At 44.1% G+C, this 18,375-nt stretch overlaps 1 protein-coding gene across 1 annotated transcript in view; it reads left to right on the forward strand.

Annotated features, from left to right (window-relative positions):
- The window catches only part of LOC115468036 (interleukin-1 receptor type 1-like), an 81,504-nt gene that overhangs the window by 19,263 nt on the left and 43,866 nt on the right, over window positions 1-18,375 (forward strand). The window contains exons 4-5 of the mRNA XM_030199547.1: window positions 4,241-4,403; window positions 18,058-18,123. Of these exons, the coding sequence (XP_030055407.1) occupies window positions 4,241-4,403; window positions 18,058-18,123 (229 nt within the window). The remainder of the gene's footprint in view (window positions 1-4,240; window positions 4,404-18,057; window positions 18,124-18,375) is intronic.

Genomic DNA, 18,375 nt, shown 5'->3' on the forward strand with positions numbered 1-18,375 from the left:
TTTATTTCATAAGCTTTAATAAAGATGACGTGAATAAATACTTGAGCTGGTGGGGATCCCCAAATCCCACCAGCTGAAGATGTCTGCAAAGACATCCCAATTCCTTCTAGCTCAGTTGGCGGCAGCTTTAAGTGATCTGCCAGATACTGGCACCAAGCACATGCTCTGAGGATATGCCGGGTGCTGGTATCAGGGGCAGCTCTTTACAGCTGCTGCCGACTGAGCTGTTCTGAAGGGAGTTGGGGTGTTTTTGCAGATGACTTGGGGCTTGGGCATTCTGTCGGCTGAAACAAGAGTGCACCTCTACTGAGTGGAATTGAACCCAGTGGGTGGGTCTTGGCCCATCCAAGCTCACTCAGGGAGGTCTTGTAAAATAAAGCCTACTGTGTAGGTTTGACTTTAATAAAGGGTTTTCATGAAAGTGAACACTGTTCCAATGGTGATCATGATGTATCTCTGATGCATCTGATTCAATGGGTCTTAATTCTTAACATGCAAGGTTGAATCAACTATATCAACTGAAATACCCAGTAATGAAAGTCTTTGAATTTCATAAATCAATCTTCACACCACATTCTTTACTACTGCACCTTTTTAAATATTATATACTAGCAAAAAAGGCCCCTTTCAGAGCAAATGAAACAGGCGCTAGCAAGGTTTTCATCGCCAACACCCCCCCTCCCTGGCCAACCCCTTCGTTGTTCTGCCATTGCTCCGCCCCCAAGATCATGACGTTTGACGCGAGAGCGGGGCCCAGAGCGATTCCCCCCCCCTCCCTCCCTGCCAACCCCTTCGTTGTTCTGCCATTGCTCCGCCCTCGAGGGCGGGGGCCAGAGCGATTTTGGTGGCTTCACCACCACGAACCTTCAAACCTTTTTGAAGGAAGTCAGGGCTTGGCTTCACTGACGTCAGTGTCCTCAGAACGTTGAGGGTGAGTTTTATTATAGTAGATGTGCAGTGGTGTGCTGGACTTGGCTCGCACTGACTCACAAGAGCCGGTTGTTAAATGTTTTGGCACCTTGTGAGCCGGTTGTTGTGGGAGTGCGAGCCGGCTTGCCTCTCCTCCCCCCCAGCCCGTGAGCTGCAGGGTCCCAGACTTACAGCACTGGCTCACCTGCCTGCCCTTAGCTCCCTGATAGCCCTCCTTTCCTTTCTGCTGGCGCTCTGTCTTTAAATGTTTCATTTTACCTTGAATTGCGGCACAGGTACTGAAAGCAGCAGGCTTGGCTCGCCTCCAGCCTTCCCTTCCCTCTCAGTGTCCCACTCTTGCGGAAACAGGAAATACCTCAGAAGAGGGCAGGACACTGAGAGGGAAGGGAAGGGAAGGCTGCAGGTGAGCCAAGCCTGCTGCTTTCCGTGCCGGTGCTGCAAATCGAGGTAAAATGAAACATTTAATGATCTCATTACTGGCATAAGCACACAAAAGACAATGTCTGAGCCTGAATACATCAACCAAATAAAGAACCATAGACATAGGAGCCAACTTTTCAAAATTATTGGGGGTGCTAAGCCCAATGGAAATGACTCCTCCCTGGACACATACAAGGAATTTTCTCAATATTGGGGGTGCTCAAGCACCCACAGCACCCACAGAGTCGGCTCCAATGACCATAGACCCTTTGAGAACTGAAGTCCCGGTATCTGGGGAATAGACCCATGTCTTCTCCTTATGCTTGTACATATGACAGGAAAAAAAAGGAGCAGAGGCAAAAATTAATGGGTAGATGAATTATGGAACAAATAAGGTGAAACATTTTTCTGTGCCAGTCATCTCACAATCTTCCTGATATATATCATCATCTTTACAGTGCAACCTAAAAAAAATCTCATTCACTTTCATTTCCTTTACTGATGTGTCAGGAAACTGATTTATGGCTTCCAAACATAATAAATACGACTTTCATCCATCATGGAAGCCATTTTGAATTGGTTTGAATTTAGTTTCTTAAAACAGTGAATGGATGAGTAGAAAGTCAGGATAATGGTGGAGGTAGACTAGGGAGAAGTCTCAGGAAATATTTCTTTACAGAAAGGGTGGTGGATGTATGGAACAGCCTTCCAGGGTAGGTGATAGAAATGAAGACTATATATGAAATCAAGAAGGCATAGGACAAGCACAGAATATCTCTGATAGAGAGGAAGGGTTTGAGTGCTTAGTAGTTGATATGGTTGGTAGCAGTCTTTATCTGCTATCATTTTCTCTCTTTTTATGAAATCAGTGGATCAAATCAGTTTTTCTCCCATTGTTACACAGATACTCACTTAGATTGCAAATTTACAGAGATGAGGACTTGTACCTGTATGTAATGTCCTATAAAGCACACTGGTCTAATGGACTAGTTAAATACTGAAATAATAATAATAATAATGTAACCCTATGGGTTAAATTTTAAGATTACCTGGCTCCTTCTAGATATGGTGTAGAGGCAGTGGGCAGTGCAGTGAAACTGAGTGGTCTGTGTGCATGCATTGAGTGTTCTGCATGCTGATGGAACTCTCAGGAGAGTTACAGACAGCTTAGGCTGGCAATTGGGAGGTGAGTTTAGTGCTGAATTGACCTGTATTGGTGGTCTCAGTTCACTAGAGTAAAAATAAAATCTGTTTAAAGACAGATTGAGTTGATAATTTGAGTTGATTGAGAAGTGTGAAAGTGCCTGGGCTTAATTGATTAATTTAAGAAGCCTGGTGGGTTGTTTTTGGCTTCTAGAGGTGTGTTTGAGAGCTGAGGTGAGAAGCTCCTGATTAAAGAGAAAACCAATTAAATATTTCAAATAATATAATTAATTGTTTGAGTATCTGGTGGCATATTAAGTTCATAATGACACGCTGAGAATTAATATTAAATGAGTGAGTATTATGCCCATACCTAAACTTATTCATTCTGGAGTATGCTCTGTGAGAATTAACTGATTAATATATCTCAACAGAGATCCAAAATAAATTACTTTGGAAAAAGTAATAAAATTGAGTTGGAATTTAAATTGGAATTTTATTACAGCAGAGTGCTGATACTTTTCAGAGAACTTTAAAGTCTCTGAGTGTTTTATCATAAGCCCAATGGTTCTATATTTGTGATAAATATATTGAGATTGAAAACCCTATGAAAATTATTTGTGGGTGGGTTAGCATAGGGCTTAATAATTATAAATTATTTTTGCTGGGGAAAGCTAGTTAGGGAAGTGATATAAAATTTAAAATGGAATTCTTTGACCAGCTAAATTAGTTAAGGAACTGGTTTCTTTCCCTTTAAGATTTTTAAAGAATAGTTTAGTAGGTACAGTCGGACGTGGTTACCGCTACTTTTAACATCTAAGGTACCCAACGTTAAAAGAAAGACAAAGATCAGAAGAAATTCAAGAGAGCTTGAAGAAACAGCTACGTTTATTATTCAGCTAAACAAATACACTGAAAACTGAGATACCTAAAGAGACTAGAGTTAAAAGAATATTTAATGCTTACCTGCATAACTGGTGAGGAAACTGTAAAACAAACAAAACACAAAATCAATTTCTACAAATTTCCTTTAATGAACAAAATTTGTATTCTAACACAAATTTAACATTTACAGTTTACTCTAAGTTATTTTAAACTTAAACTGTAAATGTTAAATTTGTGTTAGAATACAAATTTTGTTCATTAAAGGAAAATACTTATCTGACAAATTTTCTGTAAGAGTTATGAAGAATAATGGTATAGTATTCTATAGAATAAGAAAAAACATTGTTAAGTATAATTCAAGTTTGTTATTAAATAATAGTAATACATTTATTTTATCTTAAAAGTATAACATTTGCCTGTTTGGGTTATTCACTTTAGATCTTTTCCCCTCCTATTTCTGAAATAGGACGGAAAGGTTAGTGTCAATATTTGGGCCTTTACCTCCGTTTTGGTGAAAGTGTATCTGATGTATTAGACTGGGTACTGTAGGATATACTTTTCACTCTTGAAGGTGGGGTCACAATAATAATAATAATAATAATAATATTGTGTGTGTGTATATATATATATATATATATATATGACTACACCATTTCAAATGAATGAAGTTCTATAGAGGGATTCTGAGTGCTATTGATTCCTTCTGTTCTCAGTGTCAGATGTATTACTACATCTTATTTAAAGGACAACAGGCACATTTAAGCATTGCCTTTGTGGAACTACTGGTAAGTGAAAATACTATGTACAGAGAAATACTATTATTCGAAATGATGGAATAAAAGTGCATTTTGTTTTTATGCAGGACTGCAAGCCTCTGACTGACAGTAGATTTCAACCGGTTGAATTTAATCTTGTTGCAACAAACTTGACGTTGGGTGATAAAGGATTCTACACATGTGAAATATCCTATGAGTATGATGGAAAAATATACAACATATCAAATACTATTAGAATGACAGTTAAAGGTAAACCAATTGTTTTTAGGGTTTTTTTTTAAAATATAAGACATATTCAAGCAATTGCCTAATCAGTTGAAAACTACTGAATATCTCTAGTACATGTTAATAACAACTGTGGGTCCATGTAGCAGGTTTCAGGGTCCCCAGGCCAGCAGGGGTTGTCCCTAACCTCACCCACACTCACTCTGGTGGAGGATTACTAATACTGCATATACTGTACCAAAAATTGCACTCTGGAGGCACCAAATCAAGTTCTTCTTTATTCAACACAAGAAACAGGAAACCAAACAGTGTAAAAGCAATAGAAGGATCCTAGATAATAATATAAAAGAAGATTGGTTATGGTAGGGGAGAAGGAATGAGCTGATTCCTCAGCACATCACGTCTACCCCCACCTAAATGCTGGCAACTGCATGATCTATCTATCTATCTATCTATCTATCTATCTATCTATCTATCTATCTATCTATCTATCTATCTATCTATCTATCTATCTATCTACTGTATCTCTCTCTCTCTCTCTGTATATATATATATAATGTGCGTATACGACTTCTTTCTAGAATGTTCTTTGGACCTACGACACCCGCTATTTAGTCAAAGGCGATCAGCATTTTGATGAGCACTGCTGGTGTTAAACCTGGAAATTCAATGCCGAGCATTGAATTTCCTGGTTTGTGGAGCTGGCAAATACAGCCAGTTAAGGGCGATATTTGGCACTTAAACAGCTATGGGTTACCTTATAAATACAAGACTGACTTTTATGCGGTCCCATTTATACAATTAACCTGGCCGGTTAAGTGCTGAATTTCGAGATTTAACTGGTCAGGTGCTGACTCTGCCCCTTGAACTATGTTCTTTTGACATAAATCTTGAGATGGGTGTCCTTCTTGCAAGGTCGTCCAAATCGGCATAATCGAAAGCCGATTTTTTGACACCCTCGACTGCTTTCCGTCGTGGGGATGACCAAAGTTCACAGGGGCATGTCGACAGGGTAGCGAAGGCGGGACTGGGGCGTGATTAGGAGATGGTCTTCCTCGGCCGATAATAGAAAAAAGAAGGGCGTCCCTGACGAGCACTTGCCCGACTTTACTTGATCCATTTGTTTTCACGACCAAGCCTAAAAAATGTGCCCATATTGACCAGAAGACCACCGGAGGGAATCGGGGATGACCTCCCCTGACTCCCCCAGTGGTCACTAACCCCCTCCTACCATAAAAAAACAAGTTTAAAAACACTTTGCCAGCCTCAAATGCCATACTCAGGTCCATCGCAACATTATACAGGTCCCTGGAGCAGTTGTAGTGGGTGCAGTGTACTTCAGGCAGGCGGACCTGGGGGGGGGGGGGGGTTGGGGGGCTCAGCACCCAAGGTAAGGGAGCTATGCACCTGGGAGCAATTTGTGAAGTCCACTGCAGTGCTCCCTAGGGTGACCGGTTGGTGTCCTGGCATGTGAGGGGGACCGGTGCACTACAAATGCTGACTCCTCCCGTGACCAAAGAGCTTGGATTTGTACGTTTTTAAGATAGACATCTTTGGTTTCCATTATCACCGAAAACCGAGGACAACCATCTCTAAGGTCGACCTAAATGTCAAGATTTGGGCGTCCCCCACCGTATTATCGATACGAAAGATGGACGTCCATTTTGTTTCAATAATACGCGTTGCCCTTCCCCTTCGCGGCACCATCCTTAGAGTTGGGCGCCCTTATAGAAGGTTGACCCCATTCGAAAATGCCCCTCTTGAATTTGAATTTGAGAGGTATATGTGGGGTATAAGTGTCAAAGTAATAGCTGGTTTTCAGTTTGCTGCTAACCGGTTAAATGCTGTTGAAAATTTGCAATAAGCCCGAAACAGATGATTTAACTGGCCAGAAGTTGTTTCTGGCTGGTTGAATCGAGCTGAATATTGACCCATGTCAGGTCAACTAATCAATAATATGCAAATTGCACTAAGCATTGCTATTCACAATGATTTGAAAGTAGACCTTTTCGGGGTTGTCCAGCCTATGTGGTTTTTGAATTTCACCTGCAAGCAAATCATGATTAATGTCAGCACAATATCTGTGTCTGAGTGTTCTAAGGGGTCCTATAGTAGGGGTGCACCGAAAAATGGCTTGCGCTGGTGTAGACGCTTGTATTGGATGCGCGCAGGTCCATTTTTCAGCGTGCCTGCAAAAAAAGCCTTTTTTTTTTGCTGAAAATAAACGTGTGGCAAAATGAAAATTGGCGCACGTCCATTTTGGGCCTGAGACCTTACTGCCACCCATTGACCTAGAAGGTCTCATGCATTAACCAGGTGGTAATGGTCTATGCGTGTATAATGCCGATTACTGCACGCCAGAAAATAAAATATATTTTCCAGCGCGCCTAGTGGACACGTGTAGAAGATGAAATTACTGCCCGGGCCACACGGTAGCCAGGCGATAGTTCTAAATTGATGCACATAGGATGCATGTACGTGGCTACGTGGCTTAGTAAAAGTGCCCCTGAGATTCCAAGTCTGATTGAGGCTATACATACTAGGTAAAATAGAAGTCTGATTAAGTGGGGATTCAGAAATCTGGTTATCTATTCTGACAGTGAGGTCTTGGGATGTTCTGTCTTTCAGTTTTTCTGTACTAACAGAGTATGTACTAACAGAGTATAGATAGAGGTGTATTCTCAAAGCACTTAGGGCTCCTTTTACTAAGCCGTGGCAAAAAGTGGCTTGCGATAGTGTAGGTGCGGGTTTTTGGTGCGCGCAGAAATATTTTTCAGTGCACGTACCAAAAATGCTTTTTTTTTTTTGCTGAAAATGGTCGTACAGCAAAATCAAAATTGCCGTGCATCCATTTTGGATGTCTGACCTTACCTCCAGCCATAGACCTAGCGGTAAAGAATCTGTGCGGTTAGGACCTACGCGCATGAAATGCCACTTGGCGCGCGTCCACTATGCGCATCTGAAAAACAATTTCCAGACCCACATGTGTTTGAAATGTTAAAGCTCAATGCTCATTATTCATATTTGTATTCAGCTGAATAATAATTTTCATTATTCATATTCGGCTGAATAGAAAAATATGCTATTTGATACAGCTGTACGTGGTCCTTTTACTAAGTAGCAGCAAAAAGTGGCCTGTGGTAGTGTGTGCATGTCTTTTTGGTGTGCACTGGGTTAGTTTTTGCTGTGTCTGGGAAAAAGGGCTTTTTTAAAATGGGCCGGAAAATGGACGTGCAGCAAAATGAGAACCAGTGTGGGTCCATTTTTAGCCTGAGACCTTACTGCCACCCACTGACTTAGCAGTAAGGTCTCACGCGCTACCCGGGTGGTAAGCATGCATCATGCGCCAACTGCTGTTTACTGCCAGGTAAGCACCCTGCGGTAGAAAATAGAAAATATTTTCTATCACGCGTTTTTAGCACGCACCAAATTTGGAATTATCACCCGGGGCATGCGGTAGCTGGGTGGCAATGCTGATTTGTCCTTACGCGTCTTTCTAAAAGGGGCCCTAAATTTTTAAGGGAGATTAGTGATGGCTTGTAGGTTCTAGGAAAAGTGATTTGTCTCTTAACATTTCCTCCGAAGACGATTCCTAATGGAGCTGAAACAATGCAGGCCCAATATTCAAAACCACTTATATTGTCAAACATCTACATGCTTTTTTTCCTCCCCAAATTCACCAGCATTATAAATATGCTTCTGAATGTGCAATCTAGTGTATGTTTAGAATTATACATAAGAAACAGGAAATATGTTGAGAGTGTGTCTGGGGTGGCATAAATTATATGCACAATTTATATATATATAACAAAAAAGGGCTCCAAATTGAATATATGCTGGATTTATATATTATAAATTCACTTCAGATATCCAATCTCTTTATAAATATCTTTGAAAATCCAGCTAAAGAAATCAAAGTAAATGTGCTGGACAAGGAACCTCGGCAGCTAAGCCGACTAGATCAAGAGCTGACGCTCTAAAGATGAGTACTAAGTAACAGGGGCGTAGCCAGACAAATGATTTTGGGTGGGCCTAGGCAAGAAGTGGGTGGGCACCAAGTGTTCTCCACACCACCAGCAACAAAAAAATATCTAAGCTGGCAGGAAAATGCTTCTTTCCACCTTGGCAGTCTGCAGAAGGCATGCGCTGAAAACTGAGCATGCACAGGTTCCGGTATCGTTGAGAGTAGCGTTTTTGTTACCATTAGGCAGAAGTCTTCAGCTGACTGAGCTTTGGATCCCCACCAGCTACCACTAAATATGTGCAACTGTTGGGTGGGTCTGAGCCCTAAGTGGGTGGGCCCTGGCCCACCCAGGCCCACCTGTGGCTACGCCACTGCTAAGTAAAATAAGTAAATAAGCAAAATAAGTCAGTTAGCTTTATTTAATGTTAAAACATTAGCGTAGGAAGGTGGTGGCCATTGAACTGATGATGATTTGAGTCTGTAAGTCTCTGTGCATGAGTAAGTGGATGCAGCGCGTTACTGCCGAGGTTCATTGTCCTAACACATTTACTTTGATTTATTTAGCTGGATTTTCGAAGATATTTGTAAAGAGATTGTATAACAGAAGTGAATTTAATTTATACATATAAACACTGATATTCTGCCACTACAGATATAGATTGTATATTTCGCTGTTCTGCCCAAAAAACTTGTACAACTTGGCTGGTATAGTGAAATACATAATGTATAATTATAGTGGCAAAATATTGGTGCTTGTATATGTGACGAGCAATTATATAACCTGGGTAACCACATATATACACACATTATTCCCTATATTCTATATAGGTAGCCAGAAGTTAGGCAAACAAATTTGTAGACCCTGGACAGATGCATGTGCAAACCAGTTAATGATGAATTAACAATACAGTAAGACTTAATTGGCAACAATTTGGATATACAGTGGGGGAAATAAGTATTTGATCCCTTGCTGATTTTGTAAGTTTGCCCACTGACAAAGACATGAGCAGCCCATAATTGAAGGGTAGGTTATTGGTAACAGTGAGAGATAGCACATCACAAATTAAATCCGGAAAATCACATTGTGGAAAGTATATGAATTTATTTGCATTCTGCAGAGGGAAATAAGTATTTGATCCCCCACCAACCAGTAAGAGATCTGGCCCCTACAGACCAGGTAGATGCTCCAAATCAACTCGTTACCTGCATGACAGACAGCTGTCGGCAATGGTCACCTGTATGAAAGACACCTGTCCACAGAGTCAGTGAATCAGTCAGACTCTAACCTCTACAAAATGGCCAAGAGCAAGGAGCTGTCTAAGGATGTCAGGGACAAGATCATACACCTGCACAAGGCTGGAATGGGCTACAAAACCATCAGTAAGACGCTGGGCGAGAAGGAGACAACTGTTGGTGCCATAGTAAGAAAATGGAAGAAGTACAAAATGACTGTCAATCGACAAAGATCTGGGGCTCCACGCAAAATCTCACCTCGTGGGGTATCCTTGATCATGAGGAAGGTTAGAAATCAGCCTACAACTACAAGGGGGGAACTTGTCAATGATCTCAAGGCAGCTGGGACCACTGTCACCACGAAAACCATTGGTAACACATTACGACATAACGGATTGCAATCCTGCAGTGCCCGCAAGGTCCCCCTGCTCCGGAAGGCACATGTGACGGGCCGTCTGAAGTTTGCCAGTGAACACCTGGATGATGCCGAGAGTGATTGGGAGAAGGTGCTGTGGTCAGATGAGACAAAAATTGAGCTCTTTGGCATGAACTCAACTCGCCGTGTTTGGAGGAAGAGAAATGCTGCCTATGACCCAAAGAACACCGTCCCCACTGTCAAGCATGGAGGTGGAAATGTTATGTTTTGGGGGTGTTTCTCTGCTAAGGGCACAGGACTACTTCACCGCATCAATGGGAGAATGGATGGGGCCATGTACCGTACAATTCTGAGTGACAACCTCCTTCCCTCCGCCAGGGCCTTAAAAATGGGTCGTGGCTGGGTCTTCCAGCACGACAATGACCCAAAACATACAGCCAAGGCAACAAAGGAGTGGCTCAGGAAGAAGCACATTAGGGTCATGGAGTGGCCTAGCCAGTCACCAGACCTTAATCCCATTGAAAACTTATGGAGGGAGCTGAAGCTGCGAGTTGCCAAGCGACAGCCCAGAACTCTTAATGATTTAGAGATGATCTGCAAAGAGGAGTGGACCAAAATTCCTCCTGACATGTGTGCAAACCTCATCATCAACTACAGAAGACGTCTGACCGCTGTGCTTGCCAACAAGGGTTTTGCCACCAAGTATTAGGTCTTGTTTGCCAGAGGGATTAAATACTTATTTCCCTCTGCAGAATGCAAATAAATTCATATACTTTCCACAATGTGATTTTCCGGATTTAATTTGTGATGTGCTATCTCTCACTGTTACCAATAACCTACCCTTCAATTATGGGCTGCTCATGTCTTTGTCAGTGGGCAAACTTACAAAATCAGCAAGGGATCAAATACTTATTTCCCCCACTGTATACATGCATTTATCCTATGTGCTATTCTGTAACATCCATGTCTAGGATGTTTGGATGTTTCAGTTTATAAAATAGATGTTCAAGCTGGGATTGAACTACCTGTTACAGAAGTTTAGTAAGTTGTGTTGCCTAAAATACAGTCTTTGTAGTAGATAGTATTTCTTTGAAAAGAGAGTGAAGTGTAGGCTCCTGTGTTATCAAAGAATACCCAGTAAAGCCCGGCTTAATACCCTATGGCCTACTGGAGTAAGTCCGGCCCTGACCTACACACGAGTTCATATAAGAAAGACTGAACTGTGTGAGATTGGAGAAAAGAGATATTGTGTTTTGTGGCCCAGGTCAGGGGGTGCCCAACCCCAAGAGCTAATCGGAGGTGAGACCCGGGTTACACAAACTGGTGCCTGGAATGTGGGATGATGGATTTGAGCTGGAGAGACTTTTTGACCAAGGATTAAAAATGTGATTGCCCAGTACTGGAGAATTGTGATAGAATAAGCCTGAAGAGACTGTTTGATTCAGACCTGAGATTTAAATGATATTTCTAGTACCAGGGCAGGCCTACTTGATTGAGAACTGCAAGTTTAAATTTTCCTGCCCAGGAGAACCATGAAACTGGCTTAACCATCTGCCAGGGCGGATCAAAAAGATACCATCTAAACTGTGAGTACCTGGGGAAAGTGGCGGGAAGAATCCTTGGAGTAAAGATGGTTGCTGTTCCCGTGCTTGTGGCAAAGGAAAGGAGAGCATGCTAAATTGTAGATCAGTGCATGGAATACTGGAAATGAGTTTCTATTGGACAGTTAACTTGTGTGATGTCAGTTGTGCTGCCGTAGGGCAAAGGTCAAGCACGAGGACCCAGGATGCCCCATGTGGAGATAAAAACTGGAGAGGAGCACATGGATTGTGTAAAGGATTTGGAGATTGAGATATTTTGGAGAGAATGACTGCATGGAGATGGCCCATCAACTAAATGTGATTGTGGAGCTTGGAGTAGAGGACAGGAAAACTGTGGGGTATATCACCTGCCCAGGTTGTGAGCATCAGGGAGAGGTGGTCCCTGTGCGATTATGCTGTGGACAATATGGTACCGACTTCTATCACCAGGAAGGTGCCAGCCCTTGCAGTAGAATCCTCGGTCCTGGCGAAGGCAGAGCAGGCTCTGAGGCCTCTGGGTGGCTGGCCGGACATCTGGATGTGGATCCAAGACCTCAGTAAGGCTGAGTCCTCGATGGTGAGCACTGTAGGAGTAGGACCAGAGTTGGTGGAGGCAGCAAAGGAGGAGCCTCCGAGGATGGCTAGTGCAAAGATCCACTTGAGACTTGGATGCCTGAGTTTGCTGGAAACAACTAGAATGTAGATAGCTGGGTTGCTGGTGGACACGAGGATCGCCTGGTCATTTGCCTGCCTGATGTGAAGGTGGCGGACCTCATGCGTCACCTAGATAGGATTTTGGATAGTGCTGTGGAAGTGATGGCAAACGGGAGTTGAGCACCAGCACTCCTCAGACTTCATCTGTAATCACGAACAGCCGAGAGAGCACGTTGGGTTGGATGAGAGGACGGAATCGGAGAAGGAGGACAGTAGAGAAGAAACTCATGGTCCACTGGAGGGGGTACTGTCAGAACTGAGAGTGGCAACCCCCGTATCTGCCTCTCTCCTGGTGGTGGAATATCCCCATGAGGGAAAGAACTGTGCATTGTATGGAAAGTGCCCAAAGACTTGCAGATGGGCCTTCCAAAACCTGGAACCATGCTGGAGTATTTGTGCTTGGCTAAAGGAGAAGTGGACCTGGATATCTCTGTGGCACTGGCTACTGAGTGGGTGGTAAGGAGCCTGGAGGTCTACCGCCTGCTCAGAAGCCTGAACCAGCACAGACCCAGTTGGACCTGAAGAAGTTCCTATCCTGAGACCACACGAAGTAGCTGGCAGTTGTTTGAGTCATCCAGTATCCAAAAAAACTGCTGGAAGAACCCTGGATTGACCGCAGGAGAGTGGGCGGTGAAAAGCTTCCCAAGGTGAGCAGGGAAGACAGGCACTTGAAAAAATTAGTTTGGAACATGTGGGGACTGGATTACCCATATGTCCCACTTCCAATCATGTGCATTGTAGATGTTCAGAGGCCTGACCCAAGCTACCCAACTGAGCCGGAAGACACCTGTGTCTGTCAGTACAGGAAAAGTAGTGGGTGGTAGCAAATTTTTTTTGCAGTAGTAATGGGAAAGTAATGCTGAGTTAATTATTGGTGCATAAGTGCAAGCTATCATGGTTTGAGAAAAGAATTATGTGAATAAAGTTCTTAGATATTTTTTAATATTGTTTGCTCATTGACTACCAGGGGGTAAGAGGAAACATCAGGGGTTGGAAATAAAGGTGGGTTGAGTAAACTGTGATCCCTGGAAGGCAGAAAGGGAAAAAAAATGTAAAGGGATGAGCAGATTGCTACCTTTGCTAGATCCAAGGTATCCTGACTCATGCTGGAGTAAAATAAATGAAGGTATGCAGAATAAAAATTTAAGCAGGTTGCCACCCTCACTATTACCTGGGTGTCCTGTCTTAAATGGAAAAAATGGAAGTTGAATCTTGGGAAAAACCAATGATGAGTACAGGATAAAGTTTAAGCAGGCTGCCACCCTTGAATTCATCTGGGTGTCTTGACTTAAATGATAAAAGGAGAAGGATCCTGAGAGAATAAATGGTCAATTATAACTTTTGGTTGGGAAAAGAAAGGAGGAACACAAATTGGTTGGTGAAAGATGGAAATGTATAATGTATAGTCGTGTTGTTATGGTAAAGACCATCTGGATAAATGTTGAAGAGTAATTAGAAAAGGTATTGCGTACGGTAATTATGTTTTGTAAAATGTTGGTGTTATTAAACATATTGGTGTCCTCTGAAGGAAAAGAGGGGAGTAAAGTTGGCCCTTGAGGACAAGGGAAGATGATTTCCTGTGATGGAATTAGGAAAATCATCTTTTCTTTACTGATGTGTATTACTAAATCATGTGAGAACTTTCCAGAGTTACTGAGGGGAGGGTTCTGAGGTTATGGGTGGTAAACGATCCACCCCAGGGGGGTGGATTTGCAGATGGAAGTGTTCCTGGCAGTGGCGTAGCTACAGGTGTGCCTGGGTGGGCTGGAGCCCACCCATTTTGGACTCAGGCCCACCCAAAATTGTGGCAGTTACTGTGGATGACTTGGATCCCTAAACCTTGCCAACTTAAGATTTCCTTCTCCTTGGGCAGCCAGCACTTGTCTCGAGCTGACACTGACATTGGCCCAGCTGGTGGGGTTTGGAGATCCTTACCATCTCAAGTATTTAATATTATGGGTTGGCAGGCGGGTGGATGGGAAAGGGTGGAGAGTGGAGCCGGGGAGGGGGAGACAAATTCCATGCCCATCCACCTTGGGCTCAGGCCCACCCGAAATTAGCCATCTGGCTACGGCCCTGGTTCCTGGTTGCTGAATGACAGTAGGGGAGGAGTTAGGAGCTAATAAATGTTAATGTTGGGGGAAAGCACAAGGTCTTTGGTTGCCTTTACCCTTGCCGGGACCCTTGAGAAGAGAGGGGTGTCCTGGATGGGTTCAAGAAACTAAGGCTGACCAAAGAGGAAGTTTCTGCCAGTAAAACATTACAGTGAGAAGTGGAGGAATGCTCTAGGTGGGAAGTAGGGGATCCCAGCCTGGGTTCAGGAACAGAAAAGAGCCTGTTCTGAGCCAAAGGTGGGTAGTCAAAAGAGGTACACCTTTTGTAGGGTTACCATATGGCTCCAGGAAAAGTAGGACAGATTGAGCCAGTCTGGGTTTTACTTCCATTGCGTTCAATGGAAGTAAAACCTGGACTGGATCAATGTGTCCTCCTTTTTCTGGAGCCATATGGTAACCCTATTTGGGAGAGGAGTGTGGACAGACAGGGAAGTCTGATCTAGAGGAAGATCTGCTTGCTGCACAAGTGCTGCAGGCATAGCCCTAGGTTGTTACACCCAGAAGGGATGGGTACATACTGTAGGATTATAAATTGCAGTTGAGAAGATACACCATATTCCTGAGTTTGGCTCTGGACTTGTTGTTTTGCATCTGTATCAAGTTGGAATATAAGTAGAATTGGATTAAAGCCTGAAAAGTAATTGAACTGCCTATTGCAGAAGTTTAATAAAGTTGTGTTGCATAAAATACAGTCCTTGCAGTGGCGAGTATTTCTTTGAAGACAGAGTGAAGTGCTTGCTCCCAGACTATCAAAGAATACCCAGTAAAGCCCAGCTTAATACCCTATGGCCTACCACAGTAAGTTTGGCCCCGGACTACTCCCAAGCTCATGTAAGAAAGCCTGAACTGTGTGAGATCCCAGGACGCTGTGTGTGGAGTGGTGAGACCTGGGTTAAAGGTAGAAAAGAAAAAATATCTAATATAATAAAACGCACCCTCAACGTTCTGAGGACAACGTTCTGTGAAGCCCTGAAGCCCTGAAGCCATGAAGCCATCTGACGTCACTCCCAGGCTGAAGGGTTCGTGGATTCGTGGTGTGAAGCCTTCAAGCCAGCCAGCCGTCTCTGCCCCGCCCTCGCGTGTAAACAAACAAATCCGGAAGCGAAGCATCAGGGAAGGAGGCGGCGCTCCCGACGTCTAGCCTTCCCTTCGCTGTGTTCCGCCTTCAAAAAAAGGCGGAACACAGCGAAGGGAAAGCTAGACGTCCGGAGCGCCGCCTCCTTCCCTGACGCTTCGCTGCCGGAAACGCCACGGAGGTAAAGTTAAAAAGAATAAAAAAAACAAAAAAGGGATGCATGGATGCGAAGGGGGGGGGGGGGGAGCGGGCCAGGCTGGGACATGGGAGAGAGAGGAGCATGGATGCGAGGGGGGGCCATGGAAGGGAGAGAAGGGACTTGCTGGAAAAGGATGAATGGAGGCGGCAGGGGACAGAGGAGCATGGATGGGCATGGATTGGGAGGGCAGGGCTCAGGGAAAGAGGGAAATGCTGAAAAGGGATGAATGGAGGGGGCAAGGACAGAGGAGCATGGATGGGCATGGATTGGGAGGGCAGGACTCAGGGAGAGAGGGAAATTGCTGGATAGGGATGAATAGAGGGGACAGATGGGCATGGATGGATATGGATTGCAGGGCAGGCCTCAGGCAGAGAGGGGCAATTGCTGGATAGGGATGAATGGAGGGGCCAGGTGACAGAGGAGCATGGATGGGCATGGATTGGAAGGGCAGTACTCAGGGAGAGGGGAATTGCTGGATAGGGATGAATGGAGGGGACAGATGGGCATGGATGGCTATGGATTGCAGGGCAGGCCACAGGCAGAGAGGGGAATTGCTGGAAATGGATGAATGGAGGGGGCAGGGGACAGAGGAGCATGGATGGGCATGGATTGGGAGGGCAGGACTCAGGGAGAGAGGGAAATTGCTGGATAGGGATGAATAGAGGGGACAGATGGGCATGGATGGATATGGATTGCAGGGCAGGCCTCAGGCAGAGAGGGGAAATGCAGGATAGGGATGAATGGAGGGGGCAGGTGACAGAGAAACATGGATGGCCATGGATTGGGAGGGCAGGGCTCAGGGAGAGACTCACTCTCTCTCTCACACACTCACTCTTTCACTCTGACTCTCAAACAGTCACTCTCACATACACTCTCCCAAACATACACACTCCGAGGAAAACCTTGCTAGCGCCCGTTTCATTTGTGTCAGAAACGGGCCTTTTTTACTAGTTATTTAATGTATGTTAAGGATTGGAATGTTTCTGCTTTGGAATATGAATTTATTTGTATTTTGTAGAGTATAGGAGAAAATGTAATTTCCGTTTCTGTTTTCCAGTATTGTTCTGCTTATAGAATCTGGCCTTCTTGGGCGGAGGGGAGGGGTTTCCATTTCAGTTTTTCTCTGCAGGCTTTTTGTAGTCCCCTATTTTGTATCTGTCCATATTCTGTATGTGCAGCTGAGGTCAATCCGCCCCTGTTGAATTCCCTCTAAAATGCACTTTCAACATAGGAGAAAGTTATCGAGGAAATGCATAAGGAGTTATGAAAATAGCATGAGCCATTTTATCATCAGATTCATTTCTTGCTTTGTGGTGGGTTTCATAATTGCTATGTCATCTTTAAAGTCAGATTTCCATCCTCTATACCTTTTTGGGGCAGTCACTGAACTGGGTAAGCCCCACGTTCACCGTCTTTTTCGAGCCATATATGTTGCTAGATCTTTTCTCTCTGAAGTTTCTAGCCTGATGGCAGTAGGTATCTGTGACTGACTGCCACAATTTGTTTGGTGTGGAGTGCAGTTGATCGGGTGCCTCTTGCATAATCACAGGGTATTTAACTGATGCCCAGTTAAATATCTGAATCTAGGGGGCCCAGAGGTTCTGCCCAGTTGCCCGTTGCTGCTGCCGCACACAACACCCCTCCCTGGCGGTCCTACCTTGAAAGGTCCTGGTGGTGAAGTGACCTCTGTGGAGGCAGGAAAGAATCCTTCTCTTTCCTGTACGCTGCTGCTGCTACTCTGCCTGTGCCTTGCACCACTGTGTTTTAAAAATGGCTGCTGAGACTTTCTGAGGCAGTCTCGAGACTACCACAAGAAGTCTAGGCAGCCATTTTGAAAACATGGCTGCCGTGGCGCCAGGCACAGGCAGAGCAGTGGCAGCAGGCAGGAATGAGTGGAATTTTTTTCCTGTTCCTGAAGAAACCACTAGACCACCAGGGTCCTTCAAGGTAGCACTCATTTGCAGGGGTCTGTAGTGTGTGAGAGGGGGGAGGCTCTGATGTGCGGGAGGGGCAGCAGGCAGTGGCCGGGGGTGGCCCCAATGACTCTTACTACCCGGGGGCTCTGACCACTGTCAGTCCGCCCCTGGAATTCAATAAATGATGTTGAAACTTAGGCACTGAAAAGATTCAGCACTAAGTACTATTCTATAAAGGGTATTCACCTTTTATAGAACAGTGCTTAGCATAGATCCTGTGCCTAACTGCTGGCACCCAAGTTAGGTGTGGTTAGGCAGTATTATGTAATTCCACCGACATGCCCATGGCCACACTTCCTTTTGAGATGTGCACCATGGGAGTTAAGCATAGCATGCATCCAGATGTCCATGTAAATTTTAATAAGTGCCAATTAACATCAAGGCTGTATTATGTGGGCTACTCTAATTCCACTACTTAAAGGACCTTTTCTTTTTCTTTCCTTTCAGTGGTAACACCAGAGCCACCAGTAGTGATCATTTATCCAACAAATGGATCCATCGAAGCAGAACTTGGCAAGTACATTTTTTTTTTAAATGAGGAAAGCAATTTTCAAAATTGACAAAGGAAATGGGAAGGACCCTCTACATGAGTCCAAAGGAACCCAGAAGAGTAGAGGATAACACAGGCTTCAACATGGGGAGCATCAAACAAAACTTTTCTATGGAAGCCCTTTTATTAAGCCACATATGAGTCTACTCGCGCCCAACGCCTCTTGCGGTAATTTCATTTTTGGTGCCCGTCCGATACGAGGATCTGAAAAATAA

This window comes from Microcaecilia unicolor, chromosome 4, assembly GCF_901765095.1.
Source record: "Microcaecilia unicolor chromosome 4, aMicUni1.1, whole genome shotgun sequence".
Taxonomy (NCBI): domain Eukaryota; kingdom Metazoa; phylum Chordata; class Amphibia; order Gymnophiona; family Siphonopidae; genus Microcaecilia; species Microcaecilia unicolor.